This window comes from Chroicocephalus ridibundus, chromosome 2 (genome assembly GCF_963924245.1).
Source record: "Chroicocephalus ridibundus chromosome 2, bChrRid1.1, whole genome shotgun sequence".
Taxonomy (NCBI): domain Eukaryota; kingdom Metazoa; phylum Chordata; class Aves; order Charadriiformes; family Laridae; genus Chroicocephalus; species Chroicocephalus ridibundus.
In genome coordinates, this window is record NC_086285.1 from 132177621 (window position 1) to 132195546 (window position 17926).

Genomic DNA, 17926 nt, shown 5'->3' on the forward strand with positions numbered 1-17926 from the left:
CTCTACTCTACTCTACTCTACTCTAAAAGGTCCGCAGGTGAAAAATCAGACCCCTTAACTAAAAGGCAGTAATAAAAATTGTAGTGGCTCTTTATCAATTATAAGTGTCTGCAAGTGTTTTTAAATACTCTAAACGTCAAATTATCTGTGCTTTCAGTAGGTTCTTATGCTTCTCTCCATGTCTTCTTTCTCTCTTTCCTGTGTATTTATTGTTGCTTTGCATTTTTGAACATTTCTGTTCTGCATCATCTGTAGTAGGGGAGTGAAGTAATCCTGGGCTGCTATCCTATATATTGTGCAAATCTTTCCTGTGTTAATTATTATGATGAGAAGGTATCCAGTGTTGCGCTGCAAAAGTTACTGGTTTTGAATGCACTTATTTTAATGAACAGCTGAAAAAAAATATTGAATTATTCAAATCTGTATTATTAATTAAACCATACATAAAGGAAACTTAAAAGTGTGACCAAAGTGATTGGGATGTTTTAATGCAGTAATTAAACGCTGTAGCAAAAGAGTTGAAAGCTTTCCTTGATTCATCCTGGTAGGGACCTGAGAAAAAAATATCTCAGGATCTGGTTATTTATAGTTTTGAAATGTGACTTCTTGGAGACTTTAGCTTTTGCATTCCAAAATTTCTGTACATTGTCATTTTTATCTAAACTCCTTGGTCAAGCTTATAAATCATATATTACATCTGTGATGGTGGATAGTATAATAATGAACTCTAGCAGAAGTGAATTACAGATTTAAGTCCCATGATGGATTAATACTATATGTGTTGTTTGTCCAGACTTCTTTGAGCATCTCTAAAATGCAAGCCTTTTATATTTAGGTGCCCTTCAATGTGGATTTTAGGTGCCTTTGTTAGGAAGGTATTTTGGGTATGTTTTTCAAACACATCTTCAGAGTTGGACTCAACCAGCAATAGGCATCTCCTAAGTTCCATAACACGGTTAATTTCAATGCGTGAAATCCTAACTCTAAACCCAAAATAGGGCTGTATGCTACCCTTATCTCTTTAACATATCTCTCTCTTTTTTTTTTCTTTTTTTTTTTTTTTCCAGTTTTGTATCACCATCGTTTGCTGGTGCTATTCCCATCATAGCAAGGCTTCAGTCTTTGCTGGGCAGTGTAGCTTATCCTGTTTCCTGTTTATATATGCAGAATATACAAGAAGAGAGCACTCAGTTTTCTCGTATGCTTTTTCATTGTGTTAGTGTTGGTTATACTGCTAAACCAAAGTTTTGCTACAAGTAATAAATTAATTCATCATCTTTGCATAATACATGCTGTTCAGCTGAATACAGCAGATAATGCATTTCAGAGGAGCCATAGTTACATTAGTAGGAAATTAGTAGTAAATCCATTATCAGACAATGTCATGAGAAGCCAAATAAAAGTACTTATTATGGGTATTACTTATGCAGGGGATAGATTTTAAGAAACCTGCTTCCCAAGTTTCATTAATTGTTGTTATGCAGCATTGCCTGTAATGTTAAAAGGCAACTGATTATCAGGCTTTTCAGCTTTAATTATAAGGGTTGATAAGTAAGGGGTTATCTTAGTCATCTTATTTCGTAACGTACTGCTCTTGTTTTTATTATCTTAGATTCTTGAAGCACTGGCGAAAAGCGATGAACACTTTGTGCAGAATTGCAACAGCCTCAATTCCTTAAATGAAGTGATCCCCACTGAGCTTCAAAGTAAATTCAGTGTCATTTGCAGTGAGAAAATTGAGCATATCTACCGAAGAATCTCTAGCTATAAAAAGGTATGACCGGCACGTCCTAAGCTTGGCGATATTTGTCTTTTAAGGGAAAAACAGGGGAATGTGGTACAGTTTGAATCAATCTTCAAAATGTCTATCGCAATGACAAAAATATGGCTGAAAGTTTAGCTATTTTGAGGAGTAAATGTCTAAACTGAGTAATTGAAAATTGTTTTCAAACTGTGCTCTCTATTATCCCTTTTTGAGACACTGGGTATCGTATCCTTTCTTGTTTGCAGTGTTCAGTTGTAGATACAATCAGCTGCATATTTCCCACAAAAGGCCCAGCATTCTTGTAAATGCCTTAAATCAATACTCTAGTGAATTTGCAGATGTTAACCAAAAATGATGCAATTACAGCAGAATTGTTTTTTTCCTTCTAATGCATCTTAATTTTAAATTCCAAATTGTTATCCTTTTATTCATCTTTTATGCCCTTCAAATTGGTATTACTTTTTTCTAGCATGACTATTAATAGTAATAGCTCTGTAAATTGTTAGATTAACTTGGGTTAATAAAAGATTATAGCACGGAAAAAAGGAGAAGGTGCTGACTTTCATACACTTGAGATCTAAACTAATGAGATGTGAATGAATAAATAACCCGGAGTATGACCTCTAGTTGCTGTCAGTGTATTTCTTTATAGTTGTTTAGCTAAGCAGGGCATAAATGAATCAACCATTTGCCAAATTGTTAATGCAAACTTATTTTCTCATCCTGGCCTCTGCTTCCTCCCCTATACAACCTGATTCTTGAGAGTTTAGACATAGTTTGAGGTAGGTCCACAATGGCTACGTAGAACTGTCTCTGCCTTCCCTGCCTTACCTCAGTTGGGCATCTGAGTTGTGACGTTTACAAACTGGTCTGTTCTTAGAGTTAATATGCAAAAAATTGAAAAGGGGAAAAAAAAAAAAAAAAAGAAAAGGAAAAAGAGGTTCAATGTAGAACCTTCACACAGTTATAAAAGTTGCATGGAAAAGAACAGATAATGTTTTCTTGTTTTTTGAGGAAAAAAATATAGCTTCAGTAGCACGGAGGCCAAAAAGTGGCTTTCCAAAGACTTTTCAGGGTGCTTTCTGACAAGAAATGGAATAAACTGAGGAATCACAAAAGGAGACATCAAAAGGATTCTGATACTGTATTACCAAACATCCGATCTCTCTGTTGTTTGCCTGAATTACAGACCTCTGTGTTTTCAAAATTGATTCAAAATCAAAATATCTTTTTTTTATAAAAAAACAAATGAATTAGTTTTAACATTAATGATAGTGTATTTTAGAGTTTGAGCAACTTGTAGGTGGTTTATACCTTTCCTGTAGCCAAAAAATTTGAGCGTGATGTATAGTCTCGGAGAAGTTTTTCTAGTGCTTATACTGTCTAGAAGCAGATATTGCTGATACAAACTGTACTTTCAAGCTCATCTGCTCAAAAATCAGTAGTTTCACAGTTACAGCTTTTAATGACAATTAGTAATGCAATGAATTTCAGGAATAGATATGTCATTTTCTTGGCAAGGTAAAGGTAACCATAGTTACAGCAGACTTTCAGAGTGCCTGAGCCCGGCTTGGCTCCTGGTTTCACTGCGAAAGTTCGAATTCTATAAATAGAAACCCTGTAGATTTCTGCAGTTACTACTATTATTATTATCAGAACATTTTGCTCATAATAGACCTCGAGTCCAGTGCCATGAGTCCCAGATGTTTCTCAACACATATATGAAAAGAATTTTGGACCTGACTTATGACCTGATTAAATCGTAGCCAGGCATTTGGTCTCTCTGGAGCAGGATGTGTGGGAGATTGAGATGTGAAATATGTACTGCTTGCAAGAACATTTTCATCATTGAATGTCCTTAGTGCCCTTCTTAACTATTTGTACATTCTTCAGCCTTCGAACAATTCCATAATTGGATTTCTTGTAACCTTCCAGATCTTGTTCTGATATAAAGATTTAAATGTAATTAATCAGTCAAATATTCATCAGGCTGAAGTAATATGACACTAAAATAAACAGAAATTTAAATCCCAGCACAAAACCCTGTTATTACTCAGAGGGGAAAGACTTTTGTTCAACTGAAGTGTTAGTCAAAACTTGACTAATTGAATTTGTTCTGACATTTATTAGGGAAGGAACTTCACAAGGTAACTTAGAACGTATTCTTATGCATGAGCTGTGCTCCATAGCTGAGGTAGGTCTGTGCAATATTTTGACTGGAGAGATACAGTGATTAAAATACCAGGGACTTGGAACTGATTATGTCTTTTCCACAAAAAATTCTCCCCTAACAACAAACTGCACTGGAAAGGACAAAAATCCTACTTATGACTGACGGGTCTCTTGTCCAATGGGAGAGCTTGATCTCATGACTCTTATGATTCTGAAGTAGGTGTATTTTTTAAGTGTCTAAATTTAGTACAGTTCTGCCTTAGCCATTTTGGGTTGACATAATCTCATCTTAAAACCCAAATACCTCTAAGCCTGTTCAAGAGTGTGCACAAATTTCAGGCCTTATAGTGAAGGAGACATGGCTTGGCTCCTGTATTAGAATGAGAGCACAAAACAGGAAAAAGAAAAAGTGTTCATCATTGCTAAGCTAGTATATGGGAGAGAGAAGATGTGGTGAACCAGCGAAGTCTGTAAAATATGGCGTTTGCAATTTTTATCATCTGACGTTTATCAGCTTCACAGAATCACTCAAAATCACATAATGGTTGAGGTTTGAAGGGACCTGTGGAGGTCTTGTCCAACCCTCCTGCTCAAGCAGGGCCACGTAGAGCCAGTTGCCCAGGACTGTGTCCAGGCGGCTTTTGAATGTCTCCAAGGATGGACACCTGACAACCTCTCTGGGCAACCTGTGCCAGTGCTTAGTCACCCTCACAGTGAAAAAGTTTTTCCTCATGTTCAGAGGGAACCTCCTGCATTTTGTTTTGTGCCTGTTGCCTCTCGTCCTGTCACTGGGCACCACAGAAGAAAGCCTGGTTCTTTCCTCTTTGCATCCTCCCTTCAGGTATTTGAATACATTGATGAGATCCTCGCCAAGCCTTCTCTTCTCCAGTCTGGACAGTGTCAACTCTCTCAGCCTTTCCTCACAGGAGAGATCCTCCAGTTCCTTAACCGTCTTAGTGGCGCTTAGCTGGGCTCTCTCCAGTATGCACATGTCTCTATTTCTGGTGTGCCCAGAACTGGACACAGTACTCCAGGTGTGGCCTCACCAGCGCTGAGTGGAGGAGCAGGAGCACCTCCTCTATCTGCTGGCAACACTCCTAATGCAGCCCAGGAAGCCATTAGGGAGGACTTCATCCATCCTGAATGTGAAGTTCATAATACTTAGCTTCCAATTCTGGCTTTATTATAGCTTCAGGCAAGAACTTCAGAAATTTTTGCAAGACATAGACTTGAAAACATCTGTGTCAGCAGGTGTTTATAAACATCATATGCAGCACAGCACTAGATCATAGAGCATTTCCAAGACTTTCTCTCCAGGAAGACACTGTTAATATTTTATTAAGTTGCAAGGAAAATAAATTCTACCTCCTTGTTACATGGCTATTTACATTTGTAAAATGTATCATTTACTTCAAAACCCAACGCCTCAAAAATATAAAATGAAAAATATTTTTTCTTTCCCTTGTAGAGGAAGATGGAAATTATGAAGTCAAGGCATCTGAAGTCCAGGATGCCTGAAATATTTTAAGCTTTTGTTTTCTAGTCAGGTACATAAGTTTTGTCAGCCAAGTGCTGACATATCAAAAGCTGTTAATCAAAATTTTGTTTTCTTTCTCACTTCTAGTTTTCAAGAGTATTAAAAAACAGAGCTTGGCCTACCTTCAAACAAGCTAAGTCAAAGATTTCACCACTTCACAGCAGTGATTTCTGTCCAACCAATTGCCATATCAATGTGATGGAAGTGTCTTACCCTAAAACCTCAACTTCCCTTGGCAGTGCCTTTGGTGTACAGTTAGACAGCAGAAAACATTCCTCACATGAAAAAGAAAATAAAAACACTGATCAAGGTAAGTCAGTTGAGCTTGGAGGAACTACTTCCAGTGCTTCTGATACAGAGTCTTAAAAGGTAACTGCTTTAGGTTTATGTCCCAAATATTAAAATTAAGGACAAGCTTTTATGAAATCACCCTAGTTTCAATATTTAGATTTATTTTAAAGCATAATAAAGGCTATTCATAATTTCACCATAACTTTTTCCTTAAAAGGCTCAACTTGATATACAAAATAAAATGCAAGATTAAATAATTACATGAAGTTTTAAGCAGGCAAATATTTCAGTGTCTGTTAGGTATTTTACTAACGTCAAAATTTTTGTTGAAAAAAAGATAATGATGTAACTAACCTCTTTGGATTATTCCCAGGTAAACTGAATCCCATGATTTATGTCCAACATACCATTACTACTATGGCTGCCCCTTCAGGACAGTCTCTTGGTCAGCAAGAGGGCCGTGGTCTGAGGTACCTCTTAAAAGAAGAGGATTTAGAAACACAAGATGTCTATCAAAAACTGCTGTTCAAATTACAGGCTGCACTGAGAGAGGTGGAAACATGTGTCTGTCAAATAGACGAGTAAGTAAATGTTACCATCTGGACTTGCCTTTATTTTTCCCATTGACGATACCGATAAATCCGTGTATCCTTTTTGTGTAGTGTGGGATCAATGTTGACTTCAGATAGAATTGAAATAAGGTGAAGAATTTAAGTGTAAGTAATATTATATTTTGTTCTTTTTCCCAGGATCCCTGATTTTTTCCGACTTTAGTTTGTAGCTTTTCTCTAGGATGTGGAAATGCTAACTATTTTGAGGTGAGATAAACAGGAGGCCAACATGTCATCTAAAATTTCACTAGGAAAGGAAACAAACATCAGGGGCAGAAAAATAGCTTTTAGTTAACTATTCAGGTATTGCTGAATAGTCCCGAAGATTAATTTGTAGGTTTTCACCTATAGAAAGACTATGAATTTATTAGAAATGGGCTTTAATGAAGAGCTGTGGATCTAGGGAGAGCCACTCTTGAGTGATTAGGACACTAGGCTTGAATGTGGGAGACCCAGAGTCTCAACACAGTTCGTCCTAATTCAGGACAAGGATTTAAATCTTGCTTTTACAGTTGTGAGGTAAGTGGGTTGACTGCGAGGCTATTTGCTGTGTTGGGATAAGGATGAGGAAGGATGATAGGTCTTTCAGTTCTGAAAGATCCCATATGTAAAGCAAACAGCAGAAATTATTCCTTTTGAAAATATAAATAATATAAGTTTTTTGAGTTTAAAAGCCGATCTTTCATGATCTCCAGTTTGGAACAGTGGTAGTTCATTGCTTTTCCTGTTATGTTGAAGATTGGACAATGGTTTGTCCTTTCATAGCTATTTCTGAGTAGCATTTTGTGTATTATTCTAATAGCAATATAATGTAATAGCTATATAGTAATAAGTAATTATAATGTATTACATACCGTAATAGGAATGAAAGTAAGATTGGCCTGAAATTTTTTTAAGAAAATGCTTTTTTCTTTCTGTTCCTCTAAGTAGTTCTGCTAATTATCATGCTGAAGTTGGAGTCAATTAATTAAATTTAAGGTGATTTCAGTGCTTGGGTGCACTTAAAAAAATGACTGTCTGTAAAGCCTGTGTTGTCACTCTTCCTCAAGGAAGTCAGAAAATTATATGTGGAAGTTCAGTCAATATTGCAGGAAGCTCCACTTCCCAGTCTGCCACGCCTTTCCTTTTCACTCCCTTGAGCTGGTGATGCAAAAACACAGGAATTTCTGAGCCTTTTTTCGTACACATATATGTATAAATACACGCACACATATATATTTTGTGTGTACAGGTATATACACGTATGTTCATTTTGTGAGTCACACGGTTGTGAGAGTAATCACAGGGGTTCACTTTTTTTCTTTCATAAATTTCCTGTACCCTGACCTTGTAGTGGGTCTTGTATAAGGTGCACAGATTTATATATGAAATTTTACCCTTTGCTGTTTGTAAGACTGAGACTTTTCATGCTTTATTCCTCACGGTCTTTGAGCGCACTGCCAGTGTATAATTACTGTGGAGGAAGGCGGTTCTATACAGGAAACAGGATAGCCAAGGGACCTACTTAAAAGTGCTGAACAGGAAAGAGGGAAGCCGGGACTATCTGGGTGTGAGCAGTTCAGCAGTACATGGTGTATTATATTAGAACACAGTTACTGCTACTAATTAACTCTTGAGAGAAAAGTTAGGACTACTAAGAAGCAAAAGATAGAGTATATAAGATTGGATAATCAAACGGCTGTGCTTTATTTAGAAGTGTTCATACATCAGCAGCTAGGAGTATATGCTTAAATACACCAATCCTTGAACTTTTTTACAAAGACTGTAGAACTTTTTTTTTCTGCTGTGACATGGGCAACAATAAAATTGATGTCTTCATTTACTGAATTGCTTATTATTATAAGCAATCCTCATTATTATAATTTTCTTAAGACCGAAAATACGAGTATAGTTTCAAAATTCTAAATGTATATAATATTGATTGATAAAAAAGCATTGGGATACTAAATGACTTTTTGATACCCTTTATAATAGTACTGTTGAAAAATGTGTTGCTCTTGCATGTTACTAGATGTCTCTGCTCTGCGCTGAGGTCAGCAATGATCTCCCTCAACGCCCAAAATCTTGCGGCAGTGTTATCTGTCCAACCTCTCCTATTTGTTAGTGAATGAAAGAGAACTGAAGAACAAGTGTGTTTCACCTGAAGAGCAAGTCTGTGAGAGCTTGTGGATTATGGGGATGTCTAAGAGAAGATTGTGTTGCACCAGCATTATCTTCATAACAACTTTCATCACGGCTTCTTGATCAGACTGGATTGAATAAGTACAGTACTGATGGAGAGAGAAACAGAGATAGACACAAAAAAGACATGTATCCCCTTTCCACAGCCTCTCAAAGTTCCATTGACTGCTTGCAAACAGTTTAATAGTATCCCAGTACTTCTTTAGTACCATTGGCAGATATGCACCATTGATGCTAGATGTTATACAGAAATAAGTCCTTCAAGTTATTTTCTATATGGTGACTCTGCTGTGTTCTTGGTTCACATGCACTCAGTGTGCTCCCACCATCCCAGCTGTTTTTTGGAAAGATGTCTGTTGGTAGTATACAAGAGACTTGAACATTTTCCGAGCTGCAGGGAGTGAGGAAAAGGCAAAGCAGCTCACAGGTTGCATAGGTTTCTTATTACTGCCTGTGGCTATGCATTTTTTTAATGCTGTGATTGACCATAGCAGATTTTGGGTTTCTTTGACATATTTTTAGGATTGTGTTGATTTGGGTTGCATATAGGATTAATTCCACATGTGAGGGAGGATTTTTTTGGTTGAGATTTGAATTTCTCTCTTTCATGGAAATTTTGTTCATAGTTACAGACTTTCTAGTTGTTAGTTGCTACTCATTCACATACTTATCTTATGAGATAGACATCTAAGATAATTTTGTTTGGGGTAGACTCATCTCCAAAGAAAATACGATGTGCACGTGCTGTGTTTAAGAATAATACAATTAAAAAAAAACACTAAAAAAAAATGTCTATTTAAGCATGATTATTAGGTGGTTTTTTTGCGTCCAGGTTTGGGTTTGTGTGTTTTAGACTCTGTGAATTGGGTTTTTAAGAGCACTTCAGTGACCTCAGGAACTACCAGCTCCAGAACTCTGTTATCCAAAGTTCCAGTTTTCGTTCATGGTAGTGCAGCAAAAAAATTTTCCTGAAAAAAGAGCCTGCCTGCTGAGAGAAAGTGAAAAGCTCCCTTAGGAAAAGCTCCAGCTACCTTCATCAGTCTTTTAGTGAGATCTTGGCAGCAGTGACTAAACAGTCACATAAAAGAAGAGGATATAATAGTCTGTCTGTGTCTTGACAAATAATTACTCAGGGGAAGATATTTTCTGGAGCTGAAATTGCAGTTCATTATGCTTGTTTCTTACTCTTGATTATTTTCTTGCAACAACTCCACAAGGAGTTACCAGAATGGATCTGCCCAAAGCCTATTTTTGTTTTCCTAGAAGTGGATGATAATGGGAAAAAAAGAAAAAGCAAAAGTATAAGTTCATCCTTGTCCTTATCTCATCTCATCTTCCAGCAGGCAGTGCTACAAGGTCTTCTTGGAATTGGTGTTTTAAGAGCACTGTTAGAATGATATGCCATGAATTTGTCTAATCACTTTTTGTATTTTTGTGTTCACAAAATAAGTTTTACAAGTATGAAGAACTCATTTTCTAAGGTCTACATTTCCATAACACATTTATCTTAGGGCATGTTCAAGAACATGTATGCTCTAGCAGGTAGATTGAAACTGAACACTGCTGTAAAATATGGGCCCTGTCTTTCTTCCTGTCCTTGTGAAATCCTGCTAACCGATGACTTACATGGTAGGGAAGAAGTGAGTTGTGATTTCACACTGATAAGAAGTGTTAAGGCATCATGTGGCCCAAAAGATGTGGATCCGTGGGTTTAAAGTCCAGTAAAATTATGCCTTTTGTATAGTTTTTCTATATTTTAGTTCTAGTTAGATCAGTACCTTTTCCAATATGTAGGATAAATATGTCTGTCTCTTGTTAGCTTTTAGATAGAGAAAGTTATGCAGAAATGATGAAGGGATTTGCTAAAACACTTTACTTATCATCCTTGTTTCCGTAAAGTTAATGTCAAACCCCATATTAACATCTATCAGGTCATGGTTCCAATGAGACCAAGCTTGATATACCATGTGAGGAAAGTATTCATGGCTCTGCAGTCAACAGACAGAATTATAGGGCTAATCTACCCTATTGCATTTCCAAAGTATGTGCATTCTTAATTTCTTTCTTAAAACTCTGTCCATTCCTGAGAGTCAGGAAGTTATTTGTATAAACTCAAAAACGTTATAGTTGGTGTTGAATACCATGTTTTGTATGCAAAAAGTCCCTGTTCTGAGTCCAGAAACATCAACATCAGGAAAAGCTTGGGGTCAGGTTGTTTTCTGGTAGGATATGTTTGTCAAAAGAGTAGAGAAATAGCGCAGTACTGATGTTAACTATAGCCGAACAAACTTAACTTTGTTAGGATAAAGAATAAATTACTTCAACTGGTAGAGCCCCCCAAAATTAAGATGGAGCTCTAAAACACTTAGAATTCCTCCCTTGTGTAATGTAACAGTGCTAATATATGAAATAAGAGTAAATGAAGGAATTGTGAATGCTACCCTTTAATAACAATTAGGGCAGCATTTTGTTCATATGAGATATGCATCTTCCATAGTTTCCCTTCAGAAGTAAGAATTACGTGTAACAAAAAGATCTAATGTATGTTTGAATCCTGCCACGTATTTGGTAGAGGGTTTGCCAGTTGGCCATTTGGACAACTGCTACGATAAAACCCTGCTACTGTGTCTAAGTACTTAACAGGGAAAAAAAGCTTAATTCAGTGTCTTCTGATTTCAGGTAGTTAAAAGGTATGTTTTTTCAAGAAAAACACTGCCTTTCAAAACCAAATATTTGTTAGAAAACGTCATTCTAATGGAGTGTTTAAGTAATAGGAATTGAAGGACAGTTGCCCATTATAGCTGTTCTGATCTTGAAACTAAATTAGAACATCTCAACATGAGTTAATCACCCAAGAATATGAATCTTTTGCTTCCAATATTTGTGCATGTTCTAAATGTAGCAGTCTGCACTGTTCTCTCTTCGTGACTGGATGTCACTCTTGTGCTCATCACAAAAGCTTGTAGATTAATCATCAGTTTTACTAGTGATAGTAGCTTAGACACTTTGAATGTCAGAAAATACACAGACATGTATCTTTATGTTAATAAAGATTCTTTAAATGCCTTAGTAAAATAGCTTACGATGCAGGCTGGCATGTCTAGTACAGTAGTAATTGAGAAAATATATGCTTTTGACAGAGATACAGTTTCTTCAGTTTGTTTTCTTGATTTTTCCTGAGAAGTACATGGTTTGCTATTAAAAACAGATATGTTAATACAAAATTTGACCCCAAATGTTCAAGAATATGCTGTATTTCTTCCCCAGCCGGAATCATTGCCTTCATACAAGATTGAGTATTTAGTAATGCTAATAGGTTTCACAGTTACACATTTTAACAGCGGACTGTGTCACTTTCTTCCCATGTTTCAAATAGGTATGGACTGAATTAAGATGTTCTCTCCACATATTATATGTTGGAGGACATTGATGAGAAATGTTATTTTTTTGTTAGCTCACTTTTGGTAAAACATGAACTTATCTTTCTTTTGTTTTTTTCTTTGTCTCACAGCCTTCTTTCTTCAATAACATACTCTCCCAAATCAGAACGTAAAACGCCTGAGCCTTTAGTACCAGCAGACAGTGATAACGAAAAGGGGGAAAGGAATGGGAAAAAAGTCTGTTTCAGTGTGACAGGTGATGAACAAGAAGATTCCGGTCATGATACCATCAGCAACAGGGATTCTTACAGGTAACTTTACTAATAATATTTTCATTTCTCAACTCAGACCTGTGGGTTTGTAGACTCTCAAGTGGCTATGAGGAATATCAGGATATAACGATTCTGACATTTCTAACAGAGGAATAACTAGTATCAAGATGTGTTATGAAATTTGTAAAATAGACTTTTTTATGAGTGCAGATTAGCTATTAGATTTCGGTATCCCTAACCTTCATAGGATATCACAGCCAGAGTCGTAAAGCTTTACTTTAGATTACCCATAATATAAAAAAGAGAAATAATTTTTGTTATTATGTTCCCAAACAACAAAACAAATATTTGCCATGGAAATCAAGATGCCAGAGCCACCACTCTTGCTGATCTAAAGAAAATTATCAGTTTCTCAACATGTATTTCTCACCTTCTTCCATTCTAAATATTGTAGCATCCTCACATCTCTAGAATTTGCAATGCACCACATTTACTGTGAATTAAAATACAAAGAATTTTGAAAAGGAAGGAGTAATTATAGCAAGCATAGGTCTTACAAAGATCATCTTCTGTTGCTTAGAGAGAACTGGTTAACTACATGATATAAAATCTAAATTAAAATTTTAGCTGCAAGTGAAAAAAGGCTTCATTATTTGTTCATTATCTTGGTTCATTATTATGCTCAGAAAGTAGAATCTCAGTAGGGTCGTCATTTTTCTACAGAACTCTGTGTTGCTGAGATCTCTTTCATAAGCTAATATTTGATTACTGCAGCATGGTGAATAGGAACTCTTTGTCAGAGTAGAAACAGAAATATAAGCTTGAGGAGAAAGAAATGTAGAGATAATTTGCACAGATTAAGTCCATCTTGTTCTAACCATGGCAAACACAGAAGCAAAGCACTGTTCCAGCTGAAGTGTTTTTGGGGGTTTCTGCATGTCCATGATGTGTCAAACTGACTGTGCAGGAGATGCTCCTAGTGGCCTGTGTTTGCTCCAGTTGGGAGGTTCCCCAGTTGGCACAAGATTTGATGTGTACAAAGAAGGTGTGACTTAGGACATGGGTGCCTCCCTCTTCGTTTAAAATATTTTCTTTATTCTGATTCTGTCATTTATAGTCCATTCTGGCTGTTTAGGAATGATAAAATCTAGGTTTCGCTATGCAGAATAATCATAAAACTGGTGAGTTTAGAACAGTTGTTGAAGTGAGATTGGAATTCTTTGTTTCTTTGCTTAAATAATTACTTTAGGTAATACTTAAAATCTCCAGATCACGTAATGCCACTGTGGTTGTCATTAGAACTAGTAGGCTAACTTCAGCCGTGAGAATGCTCCCATTTTGTGTTGTAGGGTCTCATTCTAAACCTTGCAATACAACGTAATAAAAATGCAGAATGATATAGCTAGTCTGTTTCTAATTTTCCTGTGTTTTATTTTCTCATGCTTTGCACAATCCAGTTTTAAATAACCTTCATCTTCCCTTTGGAGACTTTAATAAGTGAATAGAGTTAGTTAGAAGACGTTTCTTAATATCCAGCCAGAAATTCTTAATACTCCCTGGGACTGTTCACCCTCTGTTAGGAACATGTTGTTACTGATGTATTTTCATCTGCTTAATGGATGTGATTGTAATTATATCATATTGCTTCATTTAAAAGTTTTCCCCATTCACTTACCTGGTTGGTTACAGGTCCAAAACATATACCTTAGCCAGGAAATGTAAGTCAGTATGCTAAAACTAGTAGAAGATCACTTCTGTATTTACAAAAATAAAGAAAACAAATAGGGAGCAGATGGGTACATGTATAACAGCAGCGTTATATATAAAATATAGATATGTATATCTTGGTGAATGGGTACGTGAAACCAAAACCAGATCATTATATATAAATATCCTTTAGGTACATTTCTACATTTTCCTATATTCACTTGGGTTTTTAAGACTCCCTCTGCTAGATAATTACTTAAGCATTTCCTGCATTGAAGCTAAATGATCTTCATGTGGCTAAATAACTCTGAAGACTTTGAATTCAAATTTGTATCCATAGGTTTTTTTAGCCCAAAAGGCTATGTTTTACTCTGTTTATGCTGCATAACTAGGTATGTTCTCCATCCATTTTATGGACAGAACAATTTATTTTTGAGAGAAAAGAGCAGAAAAAGAAAACCCAACCCTTTAACCCTCAAATCTCCTTAATAGACCGATGCGGGTGACATTTTATATGCATAGAAGTTTTCACTGAAGTCACAGATGTGAATTTCTATACATGTCTAACAAAATGAACACCTGGAAGACATGGGATCATAAACTATATTTTGGCTAGTAGGGAAAAATAGTTTGCAATTTGAGTATTGGTGCTACTCAAATGGATCGAATCTCTTCTAAACCCATTATGGACTCTAGTTTGCAAGTCATAAACCAGAGTGTTTTGTCATTTGTGTTAGCTATGCACTAGGAGTACAGAAATTAAACGTGGAGTTACTAAAACATTTGAGGCCACAGTTTGAGAAACTGTCACTCATGTAAGAGAAGTTGGTTGTTTTGCATCAAAAGTGTACATTATCATTCTGCAGGTACTTGTTCACATGGAAAGTGAAGGGAGACAATTAAATCTCATATTTTGAAAATCTGTTCCTTTATGTCCTAAGAGGATTGCAAATTATAAGATAGCCTAAGAATAGGAATTTTATTGTTGATAAAGATTTGCACAGACTATCTCATCATTAAATTTAAAAGGGGAAAACTTTGATACAGAGCCTGTGTTAAAGGACATAACTTTATTTCTTTTTTTTTCGTGTTTTTTTTTTTTTTTTTCAAGCGATTGCAACAGCAATAGGAACTCCATTGCCTCGTTCACCAGCATTTGTAGCAGTCAGTGCAGTTCTTATTTTCACAGTGATGAAATGGATTCAGGTATGTTTAGAAAAGTCGGCTATGAATCTGTCATCTGTTCATTTTACTGAGTTTTATTCTTTTCATTTGCCTGGCAGTTTTGCTGGTTTTGTTTTAAAAATTGCATCCTCCTTGGTGATAGAAGTGTTACCATTTTGCTTCTGCCCAGCTAGTGCTGCACTTAGGAGTCCTTCTGTGAGAGAGAGCCAACGTTCCAGCATCTCTGTGAACAGCCCGAATTAGTTAGAGCTCTTAGAGTCACTGCTTTTCACCACTTTCATGCCTTGACCTTGACAGTGCGTTGTGTTGCACAGAGTAAGGAGCATTTTAGGTGAGTGTGGAATGCTCTCCCAGCCTGCGTCAGTACCCAGACGGCAGGATATGGCTGTGTATGTTTGTAGGAAGGAATGTGAGACCACATGGAAGCAGATTTTTGTTTATGCCATGACAAATTGAATTTAAATAAATGCAGCTGCTAATAGGAATGAGATGGGATTTAACTGCATGATGTACAAGGTCGTACGCTCAGGGACTAATAATAAAAAATAGTTGCTCCAGGCTGGGAGTTTATCATTTGGGAGTGATTTAGGAAAAAAAAAGAACTGGGCATATTAGTTGAATATGAGCCACCAGTGAGACATGGACATAAAGAAGGCAAGCTTTATTGCTGGTTGTACCAGCAGAGGTATTTTGAGTTGGGACAGGAAAGTATTAATGACATTATGTAAGGTAACCGAGATACCTTGTGAATAATGCAATTCCAACCAGCTGCTTTCGAGAAGTGGTCCATACTTAAAGAGCAGAGCAGATACAGAGGAAAGGACGAAAGACGTAAAGAACTCTTAGTAAAAGAGGAGACCCAGGGTCTGCATCTTCAACTTGAGATATAAATGGGCTGATATGCACTTGTGCAGCATCAAGCTGAGCTACCAGCTGAGGTGCCTGATGCAGTGTTCAAATTGATAAATCCTGCTGCTCAGTGAAACTCTCACTCTCCTGATGACTTCATTTTCTCCTAGTTCCAAAGCTAACCTGGTTAACTCCAGATCAGGGCTCTTTGGCACTGTGCTCCATCTGTTGCTATTAAAATCCTGTGAAAGGTTATAACTACTGCCTGTAAGGACATCTAAAGGAGCTGAAAAAATAATCACGGAGAGAAAAGTGCTATTTAAGTGTTTCACTGACATAAGAAAAATGAGTCTAGACTGACCATGAATAAATTTAGATTATAAATTATCAAGTGGCTACTTCTTATCTGTCACTGCAACAGCAAGGAGGAAAACCAGTTTTAAGCTCAATTTTTCACAGCTTTTGGAAGAGTTCAGGTTGCATCACCCATTGTCTGAGGGAGTGACTGCCTGAGGGCAGTGACCTAGGAGAGTCCTTCTCGTTTGTGCTCTCTTAGGAGAGATGTGGTATGTACTACTAAAAACTTCATATCAAATACAGGATTTGGATGCCGTATTTTTGTTAAATTACTAAAATCTCAGGCCCATTTAATTAGTAAGTACATTAAGATTGTGAATTGTCTATAGAATCCCTACAAAAAATTCTAGGGTGAATGCATTTCAGTGACTTTGTGGTCTGCTATATTAAGTTCACACTACTTAGCCATTTAGTCTGGTGTTTAGGATGTTCTCCAGCATAGAAGAATCGCGTATTCTAGTCACAGAATGATTGAGGTTTGAAGGACCTCTTGAGATCATCCAGTCCAGTCCTATCTGCTGCTTGAGCAGGGTCATCTAGAGCAGGTTGTCCAGGGACATGTCCAGTTGGGGTTTGAATATGGTCCTTTCTCTGAGAACTATTTCTGTATTATGGAGTGGCTACTAAATGCAAAATATGTAGGTAGAACAGTTACTATCACCCTGAAAGCTGAAGCATCAGTCGCGTGTGCACAGCAGATTATCTAAGCTACAAAGGTTTTGGAAAATATGCTGAAACTTGTAAACAGTTTTTCATTTTAAAATATTTTTCAGGTGATGAGCTTCCCATAAGTGTTCGAATCTCCCATGATAAACAGGACAAGCTCCATAGCTGTTTGGAGCATCTTTTTGGTCAAGTATGAGATTATTTTTCTTGGCTTTAATACTAATGTCCATGTTTGAGCTAAGATGTCTTTAGCAAATACTTCTTTTTCTTTTTACTTTTGCTTTCCACTGTTTACTGGGATGGTATGTATTTACTCATTCTCCTTCAGTTTTCTGTAAATAGTTCAAAACTGCAAGTTAAACACATCCTTAGATTTAGTCTAACATTCCCTATCTTGTTACTTTAACTGGAGCCATTAGTAAGTTTTAATTTAGCCATCAGTTAAGAAAGAATCGAAAGCTGCTTTTCTGTAGTCCGTATTTCTTAAAGAAAGAATTTCAAATTGTTGGTGTAAAAAACATCTTTCTCACAGAACCTTGATCCCAACAGGTTGATTCAATTGTCAATCTTCTGAAGGGACCAGCTGTGATGAGGGCCTTTGAGCAGACAAAATACTTTACACCGGGTCGAGGCCTCCAAGGTAACATTTCATTCTATCTATGAGAATCAAAAGGTGGCTTGAAGGGTACATGGATATGGCTATCTACTCCTCGAGCTGGGTGTTAAAGAACTGATTTTGCTTAATCTTGGCAATTGTTGAAGTACTTGTGAAGTAGATCTTATTCTTAGTTGAAAACTGGCTTCTTACACTTTTATTACACAACATACGAAAGAATTTCAGGTTTTTTGGAAAGTCAACTCTAAATAGTAGACTCTGAACTGACTATAGAATTGACAAGGTTTTTGAAGCAAGAAAGAGGTTTTGTGTATTGCAGGTATTTTTGTCTCAACTA

General features: G+C 36.6%; 1 protein-coding gene across 1 annotated transcript in view; it reads left to right on the forward strand.

Moving 5' to 3' along the window:
- PREX2 (phosphatidylinositol-3,4,5-trisphosphate dependent Rac exchange factor 2) overlaps window positions 1-17926 on the forward strand; it is a 184392-nt gene that overhangs the window by 102551 nt on the left and 63915 nt on the right. The window contains exons 24-30 of the mRNA XM_063327016.1: window positions 1613-1774; window positions 5562-5784; window positions 6139-6346; window positions 12069-12248; window positions 15028-15122; window positions 17081-17163; window positions 17523-17613. Of these exons, the coding sequence (XP_063183086.1) occupies window positions 1613-1774; window positions 5562-5784; window positions 6139-6346; window positions 12069-12248; window positions 15028-15122; window positions 17081-17163; window positions 17523-17613 (1042 nt within the window). The remainder of the gene's footprint in view (window positions 1-1612; window positions 1775-5561; window positions 5785-6138; window positions 6347-12068; window positions 12249-15027; window positions 15123-17080; window positions 17164-17522; window positions 17614-17926) is intronic.